Raw genomic sequence first — 22,497 nt, 5'->3', positions numbered from 1 at the left:
TGCTGCGAGTCCGAGAAACAAATAGAAAGAGTTTTATTACTATTTTTATAAATTTTAATATCGTCAGTGTCACATACGTAAAACAATTTCAATACACTTGTAAGGAAATAAATACATTTCATCAAGCAGCTTTCATTCTTCATTCTTTGCAGTGCGTATGTAGGCAGAAAATGAACAGTTGTCATAACAGTTTCGCCTTTGGCTAGCACGCTTATTCTTTAGCTTAATGACAGACGTCAAACGCTGAAAATGGCGGACATAATTTGTTCTCGATAGCCTGTCTAGTATATCTATGTAAGTGGTGTACGTACAAGGAAGAAATAAGCCCTTTTGAATTTTGATCCGAACTTCAATATTTGAATCTTTTTTTAGAGAACAAGAAGATACCTTTTAGAACTTTAATTAATCTTAATGAATGTTACAAAAATAAAGGGAAATGGAAATAAGTCCGTTTGAAAAGATTAGCTTACTCAGCGTCGTCAGCAAATTGTATGCAAAGATATTGATTGAAAGAGTAGTAAAAGAAACTGATGAGAAAGTATGGGATGCACAAGCGGGATTCCGAAAGGGTATGGGATGTACTGATCAAGTATTTTCCCTGCGATGCATAGCCGAAAAGTATTTGGCCAGAGGTCAAAAGGTCTATTGAGCTTTCGTGGATTTGGAAAAGGCTTATGAGTTATGACAGAGTGGTGAGGAATGAACTTTGGTCGGTACTGTCGGTGTATGGACTGAGCGGTCGTCTCTTTTATGAGCAGCCAGAAGGTGTCGCAAAAAGCACGGTTGGCTGTGCATAGAGAGGTGTTGGTGCCTACACTTATGTATGGTAGCGAAAGTTGGGTATGGCAGAACAGAAGAGGCATCAGAGTCAAGTGAATGCAGTGGAAATGAGAGCGTTGAGAAGTGTGTGTGGTGTAAAATTACAAGAAAGAATTAGGAACAGTGTGATAAGGGAAAAGTATGGACTGAACGAAGATATAGTGACAAAAATTGAGAAAGGTATGTTGAGATGGTTTGGACACATGGAAAGAATGAGTGAAAGAAGGTTAACAAAGAGAGTGTATAAAGGAGAAGTAGAAGAGAGAGCTGGAAGGGGTAGACCTCGTTGGACTTTCTCTGATCAAATCGGGGAAATCCTGAAGAAAGGCCAGGTCAACAGCACCCTAAACCGACGAGCGTGTATGAGGAATGACATGAAAGTGAAGGAAGCGAAAGAGGTATGTCAGGATCGTAGCAAGTGGAAATCCGTGGTCTCTGCCTACCCCTCCGGGAAATAGGCGTGATTATATGTATGTATGTAAGTCATTTCTAGCTGGTATAACAACTCTTACAAAATGAATGAAATCCCACCAAAAACATTTCATGTAAAGTGTTGCCAAGACTAACAGGCGCATATAGCTTTTACACTAAAAAGTTATGAGATCCCCTAGTAGGTACCAAGACTTTTACTTTGTAAGCCCAAACTTTATCAGTTCTAACTCAATAAAGCCAACAGCTTGATCAAACAGTACGGCTTGGCCGTTTCGTTGCTATCATATGGACAATCCCGTAATATCATTTTCAGAATTTTATAGATCTATGTTAGGTGCTAAGTAGTAAGTACTTTGTTCTACCTACACAAGTCCACCGCGGGAGTGTTTATGTGACAGTACCGAAACGGCCAAGCCGTACTGTTTGATCAAACTGTTGGCTTTATTGAGTTAGAGCTGATAAAGTTTGCACTTACAAAGTAAAAGTCTTGGCACCTGCTAGGGGATCTCATAACTTTTTAGTGTAAAAGCTCTATGCGCCTGTTAGACTTGGCAACGCTACATGAAATGTTTTTGGTGGGGTTATTTATGTTGTGCCCCTAATAAGATAACAAAAGTATAAATTAGCCACCCCAATAAATTTAAATATGCTCTATTTTTATGTTGGCTAACTTGCTTAAATCTGACTTTAAACAGAACTAAACGTGGTTGGCTGTACGCGAGTGGGTGCTTGTCTGTTTAATTCATGTTTAATCTGTACATAATGAACGACGAAGTAAACTGTCATGTTTACCTCTTTGTTGACAAAATTTCCCATATGATTATGGTGCAATTACTGCGATTAACTTATATTTCCTCGCAACATTCATGAAAGTGTATAGCCACCTGCCTTGATCTCGTTTAAGAGAAAAATGTCTTCAAGCTCTGTAGAAGACATTCCGGAGCAGTGTAAGGTGAGCGTAATATCTATGGGCTTGCCTATTCTTTGTTTTGGTATATATTCATTCGACCTTGGATTAACTAGGCCTAATCAAACGTAGTTTTTATTTTACTTATGATTCTTTTTATTGCCTATTCCTGGGCATTTGATTTTTTATACTATCTCGTAACTTATCAACACAGTTTGATACTTTGGTATCAATAAATATGATGAACTCATAGCTATTGTACGAAAAATAATAGTAGTTTATCAATTATCCACGTCAGTTCTCATGGGCGCCGCCAGGATTACTTTCAGGGAGGTGCATAATAAATGGAATAGAAGAATTGATGCAGAAATTTATTTTTCTTGTGTAATATAGTTCCGAGTTATGCTATCAAAATCATTGCAGATTTATATTGGTCTAACACTAATGCTGGTGCAGACGCATAAAAAAACATGTAATTTTTTTTATATATTTTCTTACCTGCCAGGGGGGTGCAAGTGCACCCCCTTGCACCCTGCTGCCGGCGCCCATGTCAGACAGTTTGTAATCCTTAGTACTTTGTATTGCCATTTTCGCTTTTCATATGCCTTTAAAAATGGTTTTTTTTTTTTGATAGTTTACTTACTCTACAGTGAAGTATTCGCTATTATAATATTTAAAATACAGAATTTAGTAAAAACAATCTGTAAAAATTGTGTGTGGTAAGTTCAAAACAATATATACTATAAAGAAATGTCTTAATTTTTTTAATCCACTTTGCTAATAAATGACCTTCCTCCCAATTTTAATGCTTCACTGGATATATTCTTAGCAATAAGCTAATATTTTATTCAAGTTTCATGGTTCTCTGCTGATTTTAAATATTCAATAACATCTTGTTGTGATTGGTGCAACCAATATTAAGACAACCCCTCTGGGTTGAGTAGGTTGCATTTGACTCTTCTGCTTTCTTTCTCTTAAAGTAAAGGCTCATGGGTTAGAATACACAGTTAATTTTGCAAGTGGGCTGTTTTATGTTATGTATTGTAAGTAAATTAAATTCTAATGTACACATGTTTTTAATTTCACCCGAAAACCAATTTAAAAATATCAAATTCCAAAGAGTTAAGTGTAGTATGATGTCAGGGCTCTGGGCTTATATAAATAAATCAAGCCCAACAGTTATTTTTGTCTGTTACCTGCCATGATTCTTCTCACTTGTTGGCCTCATCGGAAGATCAGTGCCAGAAGTCGCCATCAACATTGGGGCCATTTCATGGCACTTTATTCTTTCTATGTTTTTGTTTAATCTTTCGAGACTCAGACAAATATAGTGACATTCCGTCATTGGTTTTAGAAACTGGCTACCCAGGGAGCCCACGGGTCTCGAAAGGTTAATGTAATTTGTCTTGTTGTAAATTTGTATTTACAAATAAAAATATTTATTCTATACTTCTATTCTGTCTGTAACATAAACAACTATTGTCCTTGTATATTACATGGCATGTTAAGTCTAGCTGAAGAGTAGTCTTTTCATCTTGTTACCCCCTGCTGTGGTGTAAGGCTAGAACCATTTTCTTTCACTGACTCCAATCCTGGACTGCTTGGGTAACCTCCTCCCACCCCATCCCCAATACACCCAAGTCTTGCTCCACGGAAAAGCTCCTAGTAAATTTAGGGTGACTATTTTTCCGTTTTCCGGGTATCTTCCAGGTCAAGGCCACTTTGGATAGGTGGGTGTCTGGCTTCCTGAGGATATGCCCAATCCAATGCCATTTGTGCATTTGGATCTCGTGTACGGGTGCTTGTCCGGTTCTCCTTCATAAGTGACCATTTGTGATCCAGTTAGGCCAAAAGATGCGTAGAATTTGCCTTAAGCATTTGTTTACAAACACATGGAGTTTGGTTATTAGATCTAAAGAAAAGAGTAATGTTTGACTAAAATTTTGGTGTTGGCCAGTTTTTCCTAAAAGATCTTAATATGCTGGTGGGATATGCTGATGTCAGCCGTATAAATATAAAACGGAAATTTATGCTAAAATAATAGTAGTTTATCAATTATCCACGTCAGTTCTCATGGGCGCCGCCAGGATTACTTTCAGGGAGGTGCATAATAAATGGAATAGAAGAATTGATGCAGAAATTTATTTTTCTTGTGTAATATAGTTCCGAGTTATGCTATCAAAATCATTGCAGATTTATATTGGTCTAACGGAAAAAAACGGAAATTTATGCTTTTATGGCTTATTTATGTTCTTGGGCCACAGTGACAGTGTTTCCCATCAAGCGGCTTGTCTGCTTGTTTGTACCTAACAAAAATTTAGATCCCGGACTCGATACTACTGATTTATTGAACTTGTCGCTTTTCATGGCAAGCTTAGTCTCTATCTTTGTAAGTTCAGAAGAGCAATGACCGTTTATTAATAACGTTATCTCGTAAACCAGTTAAGGTTATCAGTTTAACTATTATCAGTAAAATACTTATTGTTATTCAATAACTATTGGCATAGCATGTCATACTTGTAATTGTCCGAGTGTTAGCAAAGGTCTCTGTTTCAGCATGGACATAAATGCTTTCGTGTGTTCGGATGTTCTCCGCTGGTCGCATTTCTCAACCGATTCTCCTGAAATTTTGTGAGCAGGTTTGGTAGTTAGAAAAATGTTCAAAATCATGGAAATTGGTGCCAATAGTGTCTATGGCACATAAGACCATTGTGAGTTCGCTGTGATAATGACAACAAAGTATTTTGTATTTTTTAAGCTTATGAAACTTATCGTGAGTCTAAAGCTCACAGATCCACTAGTTATTTCTTGTTTACAACCATTTATTTACGGTACCTACCCGGCGATATATAGATATTACACAATCGGTCTTTTGAAAAAGAATATTGGAGACAGCGAGCGAAAAAGAGACAACGCTCTACGAATCCGAAATTCCGATGTGCAATATTTATCCTGGTACGTACTGATTGTAACTAAATCTTTTTGAACTGTAATATAATATACTAAGACACTGCTAAGACCGCCTAGCTTAACTTAAACTGACATGTTGAGTAAAGAATAGTGACCTGGGTACATGCTTTGACACTGAAATAACTTTTAATCAAAATGTACTTCAAATTTGTAAAAAATTGCGAAAAGCTTTATTTTATTTACGGTACCTACCCGTACCTACCCGGCGATATATAGATATTACACAATCGGTCTTTAGAAAAAGAATATTGGAGACAGCGAGCGAAAAAGAGACAACGCTCTACGAATCCGAAATTCCGGTGTGCAATATTTATCCTGGTACGTACTGATTGTAATTAAGTCTTTTTGAACTGTAATATCATATACTAAGACACTGCTAAGACCGCCTAGCTTAACTTAAACTGACATGTTGAGTAAAGAATCGTGACCTGGGTACATGCTTTGACACTGAAATAACTTTTAATCAAAATGTACTTCAAATTTGTAAAAAATCGCGAAAAGCTCTCGGTTTCGTAGTACGTCAATCCAAATATTTTCATAACCACCAAGTCATTACTCTGTTATATAATGCCTTTGTACGTAGCCTGTTGGAAAGTAACTATATTGTCTGGTGCCCACACGAAAAAAAATACGTACTTCTCATTGAAAAGATTCAGGAATCATTTGTTAGGTACTTGTACTGGAAGCAGCATGGGATAGTATCCCTATATGTATCCTACGCAGTTTGTGTTAGGAATGGTAGGTCATCAAAGTCTTGAGGTACGAAGACAACTTGCAATTATAAAATACTTCCTTAGATTAATACGTGGATCAATCACAAATCCTTGGTTACTGCAATATGTCACCTTTAAAGTACCTACGCCATTTGTGAGAACTACTCTTCGACCTGCTCGCCCCACACCTCTTTTTACAATTCCCAGCACCAACACAGTAACTTTAGTCACCAGTCCTCTGTATGCAGCACTGAATCACATAAATAATATCCTTCTATTCGACCCCCAGACAGACATATTTTCACAGAAGGAACCGAGACTCCTAGCCACAGCAACTCGGTATTTGGAGTCGATTTCCATACCCTCGACTACACCGTCCTAATATTAGTGTTATTACTCATTTATATAGTATATAGTAGTAATACAATAATTTGTTATATTTATAAACTTTATCTGTTTCGTATAGTGTTGTCTTGTTAACCTAAGTTCAATGTATAGTAACTTACATGCTTGGTATATCTGTTAGTGTAAGTTAGTTAATAAATAAACAATAATAAACAAAAAAAAGCTTGTATTAAAAGCAAATTATTTTCTATTATATTAATCATTATTGACAACCTCAATGATTATTCAAAACATGAAATACAATAAAAATACCGTTTATTGCACGTCTCAATAAAAGGAAATAATACAGATAATACTGCAACTCAAGTAGAAGTAAACAATAGACAGTCGTATCGCTAAAAGGCGATCTCTTCCGGACAACCATAAGGTTACATACAGAATATGCAATATTGCTTACCTTAATATGTAAGAATTGCCCCTATTCCAGGATCTGTTTACGCAAGATGGTGTGCTCCTCAAGGCGTGCATGGGCCGTCCGATCACAGACCTCAACTCGATCGGCATGCTGTGCGTGGTGCTCAACCCCAACGGCACCAAGTGCATCGAGTGGCGGCCCAACGACCTCATCACCATCGACTCCGACACGCAGGATCAGGAGTGGGCCGTAGTCAACACTATAGGTGGGCTATACTGAAACCTGGGCCATGATCATAGACCTCTAATCGGCGTGCGGTGCGTCTGCGTAGTACTCGACCCCATCACCCCAATGGCAACAATTATTTTGAGTTGGTTATAAGCTCCCGTTTTGTGACTTAGCCATATGCGGCATGTAAGTTGGAAGTCAAGCCTAACTCCGTTCAGAAGTGCAGAATTTTCCCGTTTTCTCCATTAGATTCCTTTAATGATCTGGGTGCGTCGAGGATTCGAGCCCGTTGTGTTGCTACATCTGCTTATTCCAGAAGGGTGTGAGGAGCTTTTTTATGGGCCGACAGGCGATATATGTATCTATTATTAATCACAAACTTAACCAGACCATTTAGATTACGTTTACCTTTCTACTCGTAGTTGGACCGCCTATACGCCTGTAGTTTGTCTCTTTTTATTTTTGTATTCCGAGTGACCGTACGAATTGTGTTTTGGCCATACACCAGTGGTGAAGCGACGATTCCCATTTGCTTATCCACATGCAAATAATTCCTCACAACCTTCGCTTTCTTCTCAGGTCGAAGACAACGCACTCTCAGCGGTAACATCACTTCCGACTACGCCAACGCTCGATCCCGGATCATTAAAATAGCCCTCGACGACCTAAAAACCTTCAGAGTCACTCGCAACAATCAGCAGATGCAGTTCTCCACCAAACCAGGCATTTGGCAGACTACTTTTTACTTCCAACATGGGAACGCAGAAATATTCGTCGCGAATTTGAAGAACCACATTAAAACCGCCAAGACAAGACATGACAGAAACACATATGTAGTAATTGAGCCAAATGTGGAGACGCAAGTGCTGAATAAGAGTTTTGCAGAACTAGATATCTTCACGGAGAACACTACAGATGTTGTGTGGAATCTGGTGTCGAATTTCAAACAGAGGCCTTATGAGACTACTATGACTGCGTTTTCTAAGCTTACGGATATTGGTATGTCTCTGCTTTACTTCATAACTGGGAGATTTCTAATAGTATCGTCTATCCAAAAAGTCAAGTAAAATTAAATAATGCCGGTTGTTATCGGCACTATGTACGTACTTATGGTAAAATAGTGTCACAGGTCACAATATCTAATTATATGTTGTATTTGTACATTTGATCTTAATTGCACAAAAGAAAACATATCACGCAAGATAGGAAATCCGCACGCATCCCTATATATACATTTATCTGTGTAGGTTTCTTGATGTGTTGTTCTTGTACCTTACATTATGAATTTTCTGGTGCTGATCAGGATCGAATCCACAACAAGGTTGCTCTACAATTGACCTCGAGAAATGTATGTATTGTTGCTTGCTTAGCTGATAAAATAGGATACGTAAATAATAAGAATCAAACATTTCACTGGAATGCCTGTCAATCCTGTCATTGTCTTTATAGAAGAACGGCTTTGCTGTTTCTTTTTTTGACGTAGGTATGAGAATGGGACGACAGCGACGAATATTTTTCCAAACACGGCAAGAAAGGGAGGGAGAGATTTAGTGATTATTGAATTAGACTGACTGATATTGAAACATTCGGGATACGTGATTATGAATCATCAAAACGATTTCCTGCTATGATTTTTGTAAGCCGTTGCAACATATAGTGAAGTTCAATATGACTGCTACATAATAAAAAGCATTAAAATTCACGAGTGTTTTAATGCCTAATTATGTACAGTTACACACACTATTTTATCTACACACATAAACTTTCAATGATATATTCACTAACCCAAATTACAGCCAACGTTGGGGCATCGTTGCTCTCTTGGCAGAACTCGCGCATGTCACGCATCCGTAGTTTTTTTTCATTCAGATACAAACTAGAGTCGGAGGCCTATTTCCGTATCATTCGATACAAACTAACATGCGAGATATGTCAAAATTGTATGCAATTGACATTTCATTTCGAACAAAAAGGCATCTCGACTGATATTAGAATATAGGTCAAATCGAATTGTTAGGGTTCCGTAGCCAAATGGCAAAAAACGGAACCCTTATAGATTCGTCATGTCCGTCTGTCTGCCCGATTATGTCACAGCCACTTTTTTCCGAAACTATAAGAGTTCAAACTTGTCAAGTAAATGTATTCTATGAACCGCATTAAGATTTTTACAGACAAACAGAAAAAAAACAATAAATTTTTGGGGTTCCCCATACTTAGAACTGAAACTTAAAAAATCTTTTTTCGTCAAACCCATACGTGTTGGGTATCTATGGATAGGTCTTCAAAAATGATATTGAGGTTTCTAATATCATTTTTTTCTAAACTGAATAGTTTGCGCGAGAGACACTTCCAAAGTGGTAAAATGTGTGCCCCCCCCCCCCCCCTGTAACTTCTAAAATAAGAGAATGAAAAATCTAAGAAAAATATATTGTATACTAATGTATATCATAATTTTTTTTAATGGTAGTCATACACACTTCCACCGAAAATTGGTTTAAACGAGATCTAGTAAGTAGTTTTTTTTAATACGTTATAAAATTAAAAAAATTTTTTTTTTGGTTTTTCATCAAACCCATATGTGTGGGGTGTCTATGGATAGGTCTTCAAAAATGATATTTAGGTTTCTAATATCATTTTTTTCTAAACTGAATAGTTTGCGCGAGAGACACTTCCAAAGTGGAAAAATGTGTCCCCCCCCCCACAAACCAATTTACCTTCAGTGCTTCGTAATCACGTACTTTTTGGTTTTGGTTTGGTTATGATTTTATTAACAGTTTATACACTTAAATCTTTTATTTATATCAATTACTAAGTAGCTAAAATATGTTTATTATTAAAATTTCAATATCGTAAAACTTTTATGTTAAGAAAATCTTTCATATTTGTTTAAATTATTTTCCTTTTCTATCGAACTCCACTTAATATGATTAATCTTCCTTTTTTGTACTTTTTGCGTTGTGTAGTAACGCCCCAACAAAAGAGAACTGGTTTTTTTTTTCTAATGAAGTAGGTACCTAATCATAATGAATGTAATGATCCAAATGCAAGGCAATATCTTATCAACATATTGTTTGAAGAAAATTTGTGTTTTTAGTATATTATGGCAATGAGGCCAACGGCAAACGTGATGTGTCCGAAGAGGTGGCAGATTTGCTCACAAAGAGCATGAGTGCGCTGGACGAAACCACCACGGTCACTAAATCCGACGAGTACGAAGTCATCAGCGTCAAACCAACGCTGCCGCCGAGACCTATCATACCTAGGTAGTTATTCATTTTGTGATTCTATGCCTTGCTTATGACCTTTATACAAACAGCCCATTCTAGAAATTCTCTATATTATTACATTTAGAACAAAAACTAAGAGATAAACAAGTAAAAAGCACTTATATTGGTTTGCAGAGGAACTCCTCTATCCACTGAGAAATGGGAAGGTCTGCAGGACACGGAAGGCAGGGTTACGGAGGTCGACGGAGTCAAACAGCTCATCTTTAGAGGGGTAAGGAACCAAACGTGTTTAAAATAATTGTATCATTTTCTTATGTATGTATATTACTTATGTCTTTATGAAACTTCTCCCATATTCAAACAAATATTTGAATATGGAAAGACATTCATGTATACATACATGCATGCAGGGGTATTAAGCTAATAGTATTGCTGACTGTACAAGCGTCCGCAATTTTATAATGCTCACGTAAAACGTAAACCTAGGTCTTAGAAACTGAATTTTATATATAAAACAAAGCCGTCCAGAAATAATCAAATAATAATCTTTTTAGCTATAAGACGCCTGTTGTTTACCTCTTCGTAATGTGCTATATTATTTGTATTGTTTTTGTATAGAGGGGTGCAATAAAGAGTATTTGTATTGTATTGTAATATTCTACAGTCGTCCTAAATGTTAAATAATATTATATTTTTATTCCCAGGGTGTAGCCCACTCGATACGTCAGTCAGTCTGGAAATATTTACTAGACTACACCCCCTGGCACATGACGCATGCAGAAATACGATCCTTACAACGCAAACGCACAGAGGAATACTTCTCCATGAAGCTCCAATGGCGCTCCATGACCGAAGGCCAAGAGTCCAGGTTCTCGGAGTACAGAGACAGAAAGAGTCTAGTGGAGAAAGATGTTGCAAGAACAGACCGGACCCATCCGTTTTTCGCTGGTGACAATAACCCGAATCTGGCGGTGCTGCAGGATATTCTGATGACATATGTCATGTACAACTTTGACCTTGGCTACGTGCAAGGCATGAGCGATATTTTGGCACCATTGCTGCTACTTTTGGGGAATGAGGTGGACAGTTTTTGGTGTTTCGTTGGGTTCATGGAAAGAATTGTAAGTTGGAATCATTTAGGTATGTAAGTACCTTGATTTTAAGCACGGCCAGCGGCCAGCACCTGAGACTCCATACAACTATAAAATATAATCAAATCGTTATTCAAGTGGTTTCCAGATTTTCTCCCTTTCATACGAAATTTGAATTTGGCCCCTTTTCCTACTGACAAAGTGGGTTTTCCAGATTATATATGTTTTGTCTTATTATTAGTAGGGTATAGCGGGGCATGTTGAGCAGTCGGATAAGTTGAGCAATTGAAAAATCTTGCACCCAATACACGCCAGGCTCGTTAAATTACAAAAAGATAAACGCATTGACCCATTGCAAGTTCCTGTGTGGCGCACGAGATGGCTCGAGGAATGATTTATATATTTATCTACACACATATCATAAACCTTCTATGATGCCTTCAAAATCCGTAAATATTGGCCAACATTACGATAAACTGTTTTGTTTCAACAAATTTATTATAATCGATTTGGTTATTACATTCAAATTTGGAAAATCTCTGAAAAAAAAAGCAATTCGATTTGACCTCAATTCTAATACCAGTCGCGATCAAGGAGTAAAGTAAGTATATAGGAAAAGAGAGCCCTCTTGCAGCATTTTAAGGAATCTAATTTTGAAGCGCTATCTCTAATTTGTATCCGAAACTAGCTATGTATGTGTGCGTGCACATCTACATATGCATCCGTAATCCGTATGTGTACGTACTTTCGTACTACATAATATTAGGTCTACTTGTTACAAGACTTACAAGTACATTTTTTGCGTGACATGCCTGAAAAAAGTTTTCTATTCCCGCCATTTGACGTACAGTTTATCTTTTAATTATTTTTAAGTATGAAATGCATGTTTTTTTAAAAGTAACTATAGCAAAAGTTTCGTGTAAAATGAGCGATAAAAATATTTCGGTGATGTCACCACATATCCGCGAGTTCCGCCAAGAGAGCAACGATGCCCCAACGTTTGCTGTAATTTGGGTTAGTGAATATATCATAGAAAGTTTATAATATGTGTGTAGATAAAATAGTATATGTAACGTACATAATTAGGCATTATAACACTCGTGTGATCCTTTTAAGAAACGCACTTCGTTCGTTTCTTAAACCCACACTCGTTTATTTTAATGCCTTTTATTATGTAGCAGTCACATAAACTACTATAAAACACCAAATTTAACACAACTCTTAAATAAATAGTATCTTTATTGCTCACGTAGTTAGTTGTGTACAGGTCTTACACTAGGTACAATCCTCTCGGTTGAAAGATCAGATGGCAGGCGCTTTCGTAAAAACTAGTACCTACGCTAATTCTCGGGATTAGCTGCATAGTGGACCCCAGGCTCCCATGAGCCGTGGCAAAAATGCCGGGACAACGCGAGGAAGAAGAGATTCCAAATATTTCTCAAAATTAGCAAAACATATTTACTAAAGTGAAGCCGAAAACATGCGGTAACGATCGAAAAATGTCATATTTTCATCAGCGGCATCAATGTTTTACTTTCCAGGCTTATAACTTCGACATGGACCAAGCGGGCATGAAGCAGCAGCTCCTGCAGCTGCAGCAGTTGCTGACGTTCTGCAGCCCTGAGCTGGCACAGCACCTGGCGCAGAAGGACTCCGGGAACATGTACTTCTGCTTCCGCTGGCTGCTGGTCTGGTTCAAACGAGAGTTCTCCTTCAGGGATATTATGAGGTAACTTCAAGATAGACCAAACGGGCATGACGCTGCAGCTGCTAACGTTCTGCAGCTCGAAGCTGGCGCAAACAACCCCAGGAGCATGTACGGTCGAGGAAATTGATTCTTAAGCAATTTGCGGTTCAAGTAAATTTGGTTGTCATACTTACGCTAAGAGCTGTCCAATGTAAAGTGAACCGTAAACTGCCAAAGAATCAATTTCCTCGACCGTACTTCTGCTTCCGTTGGTTGCTGGTCTGGTTCAAGCGAGAGTTCTCCTTCAGGGACATTATGAGGTTACTTACCCTATATATACTGACTCTAGTTTTCGAGAACCGTCTTTTTCACATGACTGCTTTTGAGGGTTTACCACTTGTGGCTTGTGTGTTGACATTGACACTTTGAGCTTTAATACTAGGCTTCCGTACCGACTCCTACCCCACAGTTGACGCATACTCCCCCCCTTGCTCCCTCTAGTTCAAACATTGAATGATTGATTGGAATCAAGTGGCTTTTTGCACTAAATCGTGATAATCATAAATGTGCTTTCACAAAAAAGGCATTATTTGTAAATTTACATATTTACATCCGAATCTTGCGAATTTTATTCGATATTTTAGTCTAAACATTATCAGAAATATACCAGTAAAATACTTCGGGCTTCTTTCGAGCACTATATAATTCAACATTTTTTTGCGTACAGGCTATGGGAAGTCCTGTGGACGGGGTTGCCGTGTGCCAACTTCCATCTGCTAATTTGTGTTGCGATACTCGACGCCGAAAAAGACACGATAATCAACAACAACTATGGTTTCACTGAAATATTGAAGGTAAGTTTGGGGAAATGCACATTTTAGTAGATTGCTTACTAAGTTTAGTTTACTAACGGTGTAGAAGACAGTTACTAAAAATGGTTACGTGAGTTAAACCGTATATTTAGTTTAAGAATGTTCACACCAAATAACACAAACTCTATTTTTGTACGGATAGCAGGATTTTATACTTTTATTTACACATGCACTCGATAATATCGTTTAACATTAAGAAGAAGAAGAAAGAAGATTAGATTGACCATTGCATTAAATAATACTTGATGTTCTACCTTAACACAAACGAAATATGATACTTGTAAAATTTATAAAATTTACTTTTTGATTATTACGATTAGGTAGAATATAAACTTAAAAATAACCAGCAGTTCTTCCACTGTGTTCCGCATAAATTAATATCGGTTTGAAGTTATAATAATACCATAATTTTCAGCACGTAAACGACCTATCAATGTGCCTGGACGTCGACAAAATACTAAGCACAGCAGAGGGCATATACCACCAAATAATATCAGCACACCACCTAACAGACCAAATCAGGATCATACTCGGAATGACTCCTCTGAATGTTTCCGTGTCAACTAATTCGGACGACGAGCCAACGACGAACGGAGCTAATGGTATGGGGAAAATTGAGAATGCCCGGGACCCTCTCTTGAACCCAGGGATGGATGAAGTTATGTATCAAATAGGATTAGACATGAATTTTTGAGCACGCGGTGAATATTATATGTATTGATATGTAGAATAATTGTACATTAGATTAGACATTTTGCTGTGCAAATAATATAGATCAACTTTCCGATACCAAACCATTTAAGAACAGTGGTCAGAAGTTACATTTTGTGGCATGTCATTAATTTTTTTTTTTTTTCATTTTGTAACAATATAACAATAGTACATTACGGTACAAGTGAGAAAAATAGGAAATTCGCAACAAGTGATAAATTAAAATACGACCGAAGGGAATGTTTCAAATCGACACGAGTTGTGAATTACCTATTCGCACATGTATCGTACAAACGTTTTACAGTACATATTGCCTTTTAAATTTTTGGCATAGTTAAGTAATGTGCTAATTATCGCACTAGTGCGCTAAAGTAGCACCATATGTACTGTAAATGTATATTTATGTAGTAGTAATCGAAGTACATCATGTTTGCAGACGTACGAGTAATATGCTTTTGAGTTGATTTTACGTTTAGACGTTACGTTCCTGTAGTAAAAACTGCCACAGGTTACCTGAATATGCAATATTTGTGACGTTCTCAATTAAAAGTTACCACATTGTCGCTTGCCATAAGGACGCGCTGACAGGTTATTCGTATAACGATACGAGCAAATTTCGTCCTTATGGTAAGAAACAATGTGGTACCTTTTAATTGAGAACGCCATATTTTCATACTCTTTAACTTGTTTTCATTGATTTAGCAAAATATATTCTCTAAAGTAATGAATATAACTAAGTATGCAACAATTATATTCTAAATACATATGTCATATAACTTAAATACGGCTTTTGATCTTCCGCACGCGTTAAAAAAAGTTTTCTTAAATTAGTGTTACGTACACGGTGTTTTTTACTTAGCCATACCTTCCGGGTATGGCTAAGTACATTTAAGGAAACTGAATGCCATAGTTTTTTTAGTTATATTGGGTGTTTCCTGTAACAGGAGCAATAAATTAAACTGTAGGGTCTATAGGCTGTACTCTTCAAACTCACCAACATTTGTTCAGCAACTTAAAATAACTTATGTTTTAATTTTTATTACACATTGAAGTTAATTGTAAGACGCGATGTATTGCGAATTTTGTTACGTTTAAAGCGTGACAAGCAACGTCAAACACACTGATGTCAGCGTACATTGAAAATAATATTAAATTTGTATGAAATTATAAAATCTAAAGATATCATCATTTTCAAACGTTGTTAATCAAAAGTTATATCGTTTTAGGAGTAAAATATATGGTTTAATTATTTGCTCGTGTTACAGGAAACACCTGGTATTATATTTAAAATCCACCAAACAATTGAAAACCATGACATGACATATCAATGAGATTTCGAATATCGATCGTCCGAGATAGTACTTGCATTAAGTAGCAAATGTATAAACTCGTACTTAATACTAATCAATATGTAAACAGGCCCTAAAGCAACTGCACACGCTCGAAGGGGCCTTATCAGATAAAAATAAAACATTGATTATCTCTAAAATTGAGTTAATTAGAATACCGGTTTCTTTGAGAAAGTTACTTAATTTAAGCTCAGGAATGCACCCATGAAATTAACTGACTTAAAAAAACACCGTGTATAACTATGAATGCCCGTATCAGTTTTGAATGAGTCACGGTTGGTTTCACTACACTTAAATCGACCGGGATATAAACCGTGATTACCTTTTATATTGTTTTGATTGAGCTCCCAATCACGGAAACGGGAAGGTAATCACGGTTTATATCCCGGATATGTTGTATTTTGAATTAAGTACTATCTGTATATTGTTGTAGTTAACTTACTTAAGCAAGGGCTAGGTTTTGAAAACTCTTATAATTATCAAAAATAAATGTAATCTATATAATACTTATATTTAAGATCAAGAATGATCTTTATGCATACATTATATATACTATAAAAGGTAATATGGTCACATTCATATCGGCTTACTTTTCATCAGAATTGTATCCCTTAGATATCAGAGCGATATCCTCGTAAGGCCTATTTTATTTTTAGGACAAGTGAAACAACGACCCATTATCCTGAAAAAAGGGCATTTATTTTATATTTTCAAACTCAGACATAAAGTCTGATTCTGCTCGAAAATCTTTATTTTACGTACTATTATGACTATAGAGTCAGACCAAGCTAAGTTGGCAGCGATTTTGATAGCCTGGCCTGTGCAAGTGTTAAGTAAACGTCATAATTTTATAGAATTTTGACGTTTAAAATAACACTTGCACTGTCTGGGATGTTAAAATCGCTGCCAATTTATCTTGTTCTGATTCTACTATATTTTTATCCTAAAAATAGGTTAGTAGGTTTTACGAGGATATTCGTAAAGTGCCTGCAATACAGCCATTACTCAAAATGTATGATTTTTGGAGTTTAGTTTTACTCTGCTCGTAGTCGCTTTCCTATACAAAGCAGAAAAACGCTAGAATCAGCTACGCGTGTAGCGCTACGAAAACGTTGGCAGTGAATGCGTTAAATTAAGAAAAGCATTCTTTGAAGAATTTGGTGTCCAAGTGGCCGTATTGCAGGCACCATAGTATGTATACTATGGTGCCTTTGAATTGTGGTGTTTTGGATTATAATATAGAGTTTACAAAAGTTATTCTCGATACTGGCTTGTTGTTTTCGTATTGTTGTAAATATAACATTAATTTTTGCCTGAGGCAAAACTAATTCTTTATTTAAATACAGTTTTTTTTTACAGGAACTGGAATATAACGGATTAAAAATATCTGTCGTAACCACCAGCGTCTTGGCCTTACTTGCCTAAACCACGAAATCATAAAACTACAGAGACTGGTTAAAGTGATAGTTTTTCTATTTTTATAAAGTACTCGTGGTAGGTATTCCTTAAAAAAAACAGCTGTGCATAATTGTGCCAGAGTAACTCAGTTTCCAAAAATTCACAAATTTTACCCGTTAAAATTAGCTAGTGAGCCTTATAAGGTTAGGGCTTTTATATAATGCGCAATTTCAAATAGCATATGAATTTGAGTTTGTTGTATCCGGTCGGGTTATTGATTTAATGGTGTCCTTCAATATAATAGGTGTCTTGTGGTATTGGTCAAAATATAGGATGCTGAATAATTTGACTTCAATTTGATTTATTTAAACACCCGGTGCTTGTATCGTGCACTATATTCCAGATTAAAATTAATGTTTGTGCCATAGACGACATAATTTTATAATTAAATAAGACAAATTAAGATGTTACTATCCGTAAAGACATATTTAAATTAAATAGCAGTTACATATTTAAAATAAAAATGGTGTTTTTAAGGTAACAATATGTCAATTCAATTTATGCAAAGTTGGTTTCATACATAAATGTTTGTTCATAATTTCTATTTAAGGGTTAGCAGTTTAGTTTCGTGATTCAACCTTATCTTGCCCTTTTGCAAAATAATAATGCGTTCTGTGTCACTTGCCCTGTTGTGTAGTGTTCTCTTAATTTCAACTGACATTGGCACAGAAGATACCGTAAATTTGTTCGAGTCTGTTTTCATGTGTATGGTATTTTTTGGCACATCATGTGATGTTTGAAACATTACAGATTCTTCATTCTTTCATTTTTTTAATTTACCAAGTTTTATGTATAATTTTGTATCAACAACCAATAGCAGACAATTCTTTTTTCATCCGTAATGATACCTTCTTAATTAGAAAGTTATTAAAATATTTTGGTTTTTATTAAGTACCTGTTTCTAAGTAAACATAATCTCACGACTATACAAGATGTCGCGGTCACTACGGAAACAGGAAAATTAATGATTTCGGAGGAAGCTTAACATTGTAACTTGACGCCAATAAACAGAGGGCTCGTGTGCCCCGTACAATCCACGCACATTCCCTATTAGGCGGGTCCACACAGAGCGAGCATAACGGCACGCTCAAGCGAGAAAAACACGCGCGCCGCACGAGGAAATTGCCCCGCGCTCGCTCTGTGTGGACCTGCCTATTGACTTCTCTGTGCTGAATGCGAGATGATGTTTGTCCCATGAATGTCAATGTCAGTGGCTATTGTCTAAGAATTCTGTTTAATCAAAATTGTAAACGTAAAATTTTTTTTAGTTATAATTTCTGTACAAAAAGCGTGTTTCGAACTAGTACATTAAATATATGTATTAATTTACACATACAACATAATTCCTTTTAAAATGTTTTTTTTTTTAATATAAGCTTCTTGGTATCTTACAATGTTTTATTTATTCTTTGGAGTTTTAAAATAACATGAACTAAGCTTGATCACTTGTAGTATAATATAGAAAATGTTATGTACAGTACACATTATACATCACTATAGCGAAAAAAGTAAGAATAGAGTGCTCACTCCATACATCGGTTTTCTTACCAAAACGCTTATTAATATTATTTTCGTAGTCAACATCTAGCGTCAAGTAGCGGATTTATCAGTACTACTACTTGTCAATAGATGTCGCAACGAATGAAAAGTCTAATGCTCGACGCCGAAACAATAAGCGTTTTGGTAAAAAACGGATGTATCGAGTGAGCACTCTATGCTTAAAACATTTGTAAAAAGTATGGCTGTCCCCATAAATAAAACAATATTAACGCAGTCAATGTCATATTTGCAGCTATAGTCTGTCAGACAACATTGTCAGTAGAAAAAAAGCGCAAAATTAAAATGTTCTATTGGAGAATAACATTTAGTGCCTACATTTTTGAAATTTGCTGCTTTTTTTTTACGGAAATGGCTTGACAGAGTATTAAATAATATTTTGCCCCTCTTTATGCAGCTTATTATTAGTCTATGGTTGTACTGTAAGGTCCGACCGAGATCTCGGTCTCGGCATTCTCGGCCGAAAATCGAGCCGAAATCTCGGTCTCGGTTCTAGGCAATGAATTATCATTGGTGAATTTGAATTTTTCGCGCACGAGCGCCGGGGTCTAAGCCTCCCGTTGGTTGCATCGCCCGGTTGGTGTGACGTTTTCTTTGATTTTGATTGGTTTCGTACCCACATTTTAAGCCAATTACTTATCAAATACTAAGTGTTAGGATCGGATCGGCGCGGGTGCAAGTAATGACTTGTTTATTTGGGTCTTTTCGTTTTGTGGTTGTTATTGATGGATGAATAAATGAGTGTATATTGTTATCGGGATGTAACTTAGATTAACTTGTTGTGAGTGGAAGATGACACTCGATATTTTGATAGTAAATATATTTGTATTAACGGGAAAAAACAAAGCCAGTAGGTAAGTACAAAACGACACCTATGGCGGATATTTTGGGTTACAATATAAAACACTTTATTTGGATTATTGTTATTGACGTTATTGTACCTCTTTTTGTGTACATCCATACTGAAAAAACCGGCCAAGTACGTGTCGGATCACGCACAATGGAAGGTTCCGTACCTGGGTACCTAATGATTCTCCGAAAATTAATTCGCAGAGTGATTCATTTGTAGATGTAACTTTTAGTCGACTAACGTTACGCAGACTCTTGGTTCCCATACAGTTCAGTTCGCTTCTGTGTAAATTAGCAGAACTATTATTGGACGATTTTCATTTGGCAGAGTAATCTTTTCGTTTAAGGAATCTTTGGTCGATTAACGTTTCACATCTTATACATCGTTATTTTCGATATATATATTTTTTTTACAAAAAAAAGGAAACCGACTTCAATAAGGATGAAAAAAAAAAAAGGCGTTAAGCATATACTTAAATCCATCATTTTTTTACTTAAATATGAACAAAAGCATAGGTGTTGTACAAACAGCAACACTCTTAACTGTCCACCGGTTGACCTTATGATTTTTGTAATAAGGTCCACCGATGGACAGTTAACAGTGTGGGCCATCGTACCTATGCAATATAGGTGTTTAATATCTGGGAGACCGAGCCTTGCTCGGAAAATGTATAAAACTCAAAAATGCGTGTTTTCCCAGAGATACGACCTAGCTAAATCAATTTTTCGCCCCCCGAAAACCCCCATATAGCAAATTTCATCGAAATCGTTAGAGCCGATCCGAGAGCCCTAAGATTTTATGGTCATTTGTGCTAGTGAACATAAGTATATAATTAAATGTATCAAAACCATATTTATTCGACTCGAACTAAAAGTTGTTGTTTAGTTTAATCATGTCCTAGTCTAGCCATTAATAAGAGGTAAGTTTTGCTAATCAATATTAATGCCAAATGATTATTCGACCTATTGTGTTTCGACCAATAGTTTCTCGGGTAATTGTGAGAATTACGAATTACTAAATGATTATTCTACGAAACATAAATATGCGTATCAATGTTCTGCGAATTGACTACTCGTGCAAACGACTATTATGCGTAATGACATTCTGCCAATAGGGAGCGTGCATGAACTGTAGGAGGCAGCACAGCAGCCGTCAGATTTTTGGCGCGAGGCGTAAATGTGATGTTCTTTGTTCCGATGTAGCCCACAAGATCGCAGAACCTACTATGTACAGTCAGCTACTTTAACTGCTACGAAGTATTTGACGCTGACTGTACAAGAAAACACGTGACGTGTACATGGGGTGCGTCCTATAATATATACGCACTTTTGGAATAATTTCAGTTTACAAACGTTAAAAATGTATACTAATCTTATGTATAATAAAGTAAACGTATACTTTCAATTAGTATAACATAAAAATAATATAACATACGACATACATATGGCTGTTTGGTATAATATACATATAAGTTAAGCTCATTTCATATAACTGTCATAATATATACATATTAAAATATAAATAACATCTTATATAATTAAGTAGTAAAATTAGTAGGATGACCTAGAATTTCAAACCTCATAGAACACACTACTAGAAAAAAAAACTGCTAAAAGTGGGTTAGGTTAGGTTAGAACTGTGACCCCCTAGATAAATAAATTGTTTCCAGAATAGGTAGCAAGTTAGGTTAGAACTCTGAGGCTTCGGAAAAAGAAACTGTTAACAGAAAAGTGGGTTAGGTTAGGTTAGAACTGTGACCCTCTAGATAAAGAAATTAGCACCAGAATTACCACAGAAAAAAGCTGCAATCTGTAATAGATAAATACGGAGCAAACTACGTTGAAATATAAATTCGCATAGTATAGATGTTTCAAATACATTGCTCATTTCATAATAATTTAAAAACTGTATCTGTTCATTAACTAACACACAAAAATATATTTAAATAATGTAATTTCGGTAGTGAGAAAAAAAAAACAATCGATTATGCAATGAAAAGTACATTATATTTTGCAAAAATACATGCAGTTGTTATTTTTAATGGATGATATTTGTTTTGTATGTTATATTATTTCAACGTTATACCTTTCTAATGTTATCGTAAACAATGATATATGTAGTGTTTATTATACAATTTACAATTATAGAATTCGTTGTTATACATATTGCATGTTATTGCAATTGAATGTTATTCCGATCAAAATTATACAAATTGAATTTATACATTCAGAGTGATATATTATAGGTTTGTATACGTTCTATTACTTACCCGTGTACGTGTACATGTACATGTTTACGGTTCCGATTCAGGCCACAAGATGGCAGACCCTCCAACGCGCACGGTCCCTGCCCGTCTGCGAATCGTTGTCGGCGAATCGAAAATCGGCGTTTTGTCGGAAAATCAATAGGGCACCTCCGTACCTTCATACAATACAAAAAAAGCCGTACAAGCAAAAGAGCGTATGTTAGTGGCACTTATCGTTTTAATAAGAACACCAGTTTTCTTAATAACTCTTAAATGGCTTAACCGACCATATTAAAAATAATTTTCCTGAAAATATTTGCTTATTAAGCTTTATTATTTAGATATTTATAAGTAAATGGTTTTGCTCTCCCGGTTCAAAAGTTAAGAGGGGATCACACTATTTTTTTTGGAGCGATTATGTCCTAAAGTATTTACTTAATCAAAAAAACGTTTTTAGCAACCTTTATGTATTTTTAAAAACCTACCTCATGATCAGTGATCGGTTATTTGGATTCTCCCTCGCGGGATATCAAGTAGAAAAGTTAATATAGATACGACAGTTTCCCGCGATACCGAACAAACCGTTCAAAAATAAAACAATTTAAATTATCTCTAAGGAAT

General features: G+C 36.1%; 2 protein-coding genes across 5 annotated transcripts in view; both read left to right on the top strand.

Annotated features, from left to right (window-relative positions):
- The first annotated feature begins 1,990 nt into the window (after positions 1 to 1,990).
- Positions 1,991 to 18,612, top strand: LOC133534565 (TBC1 domain family member 15). 4 transcript variants are annotated; one of them, XM_061873733.1, is made up of 11 exons: positions 1,991 to 2,203; positions 6,674 to 6,866; positions 7,409 to 7,828; positions 8,133 to 8,177; positions 9,924 to 10,092; positions 10,231 to 10,327; positions 10,761 to 11,177; positions 12,689 to 12,876; positions 13,562 to 13,688; positions 14,122 to 14,308; positions 17,126 to 18,612. In XM_061873733.1, exons 1-11 carry the CDS (start codon positions 2,162 to 2,164, stop codon positions 17,137 to 17,139), a joined length of 1,899 nt encoding a protein of 632 aa, XP_061729717.1. In that variant the 5' UTR covers positions 1,991 to 2,161; the 3' UTR covers positions 17,140 to 18,612. The 4 variants fall into 4 exon arrangements, with proteins under 4 accessions (XP_061729717.1, XP_061729714.1, XP_061729715.1 ...); XM_061873730.1 differs by having other exon boundaries at positions 14,122 to 14,364; XM_061873731.1 differs by having other exon boundaries at positions 14,122 to 14,407.
- Positions 18,613 to 18,763: 151 nt separating this feature from the next.
- LOC133534561 (protein dachsous) overlaps positions 18,764 to 22,497 on the top strand; it is a 334,416-nt gene continuing 330,682 nt past the window's right edge. The window contains exon 1 of the mRNA XM_061873723.1: positions 18,764 to 19,635. The gene's annotated coding sequence lies outside the window, so the exon portion shown is untranslated. The remainder of the gene's footprint in view (positions 19,636 to 22,497) is intronic.

This window comes from Cydia pomonella, chromosome 2 (genome assembly GCF_033807575.1).
Source record: "Cydia pomonella isolate Wapato2018A chromosome 2, ilCydPomo1, whole genome shotgun sequence".
Lineage (NCBI taxonomy): Eukaryota > Metazoa > Arthropoda > Insecta > Lepidoptera > Tortricidae > Cydia > Cydia pomonella.
Note: the sequence above shows the minus strand (reverse complement) of the source record. Positions and strands in the feature narration are given on the sequence as shown.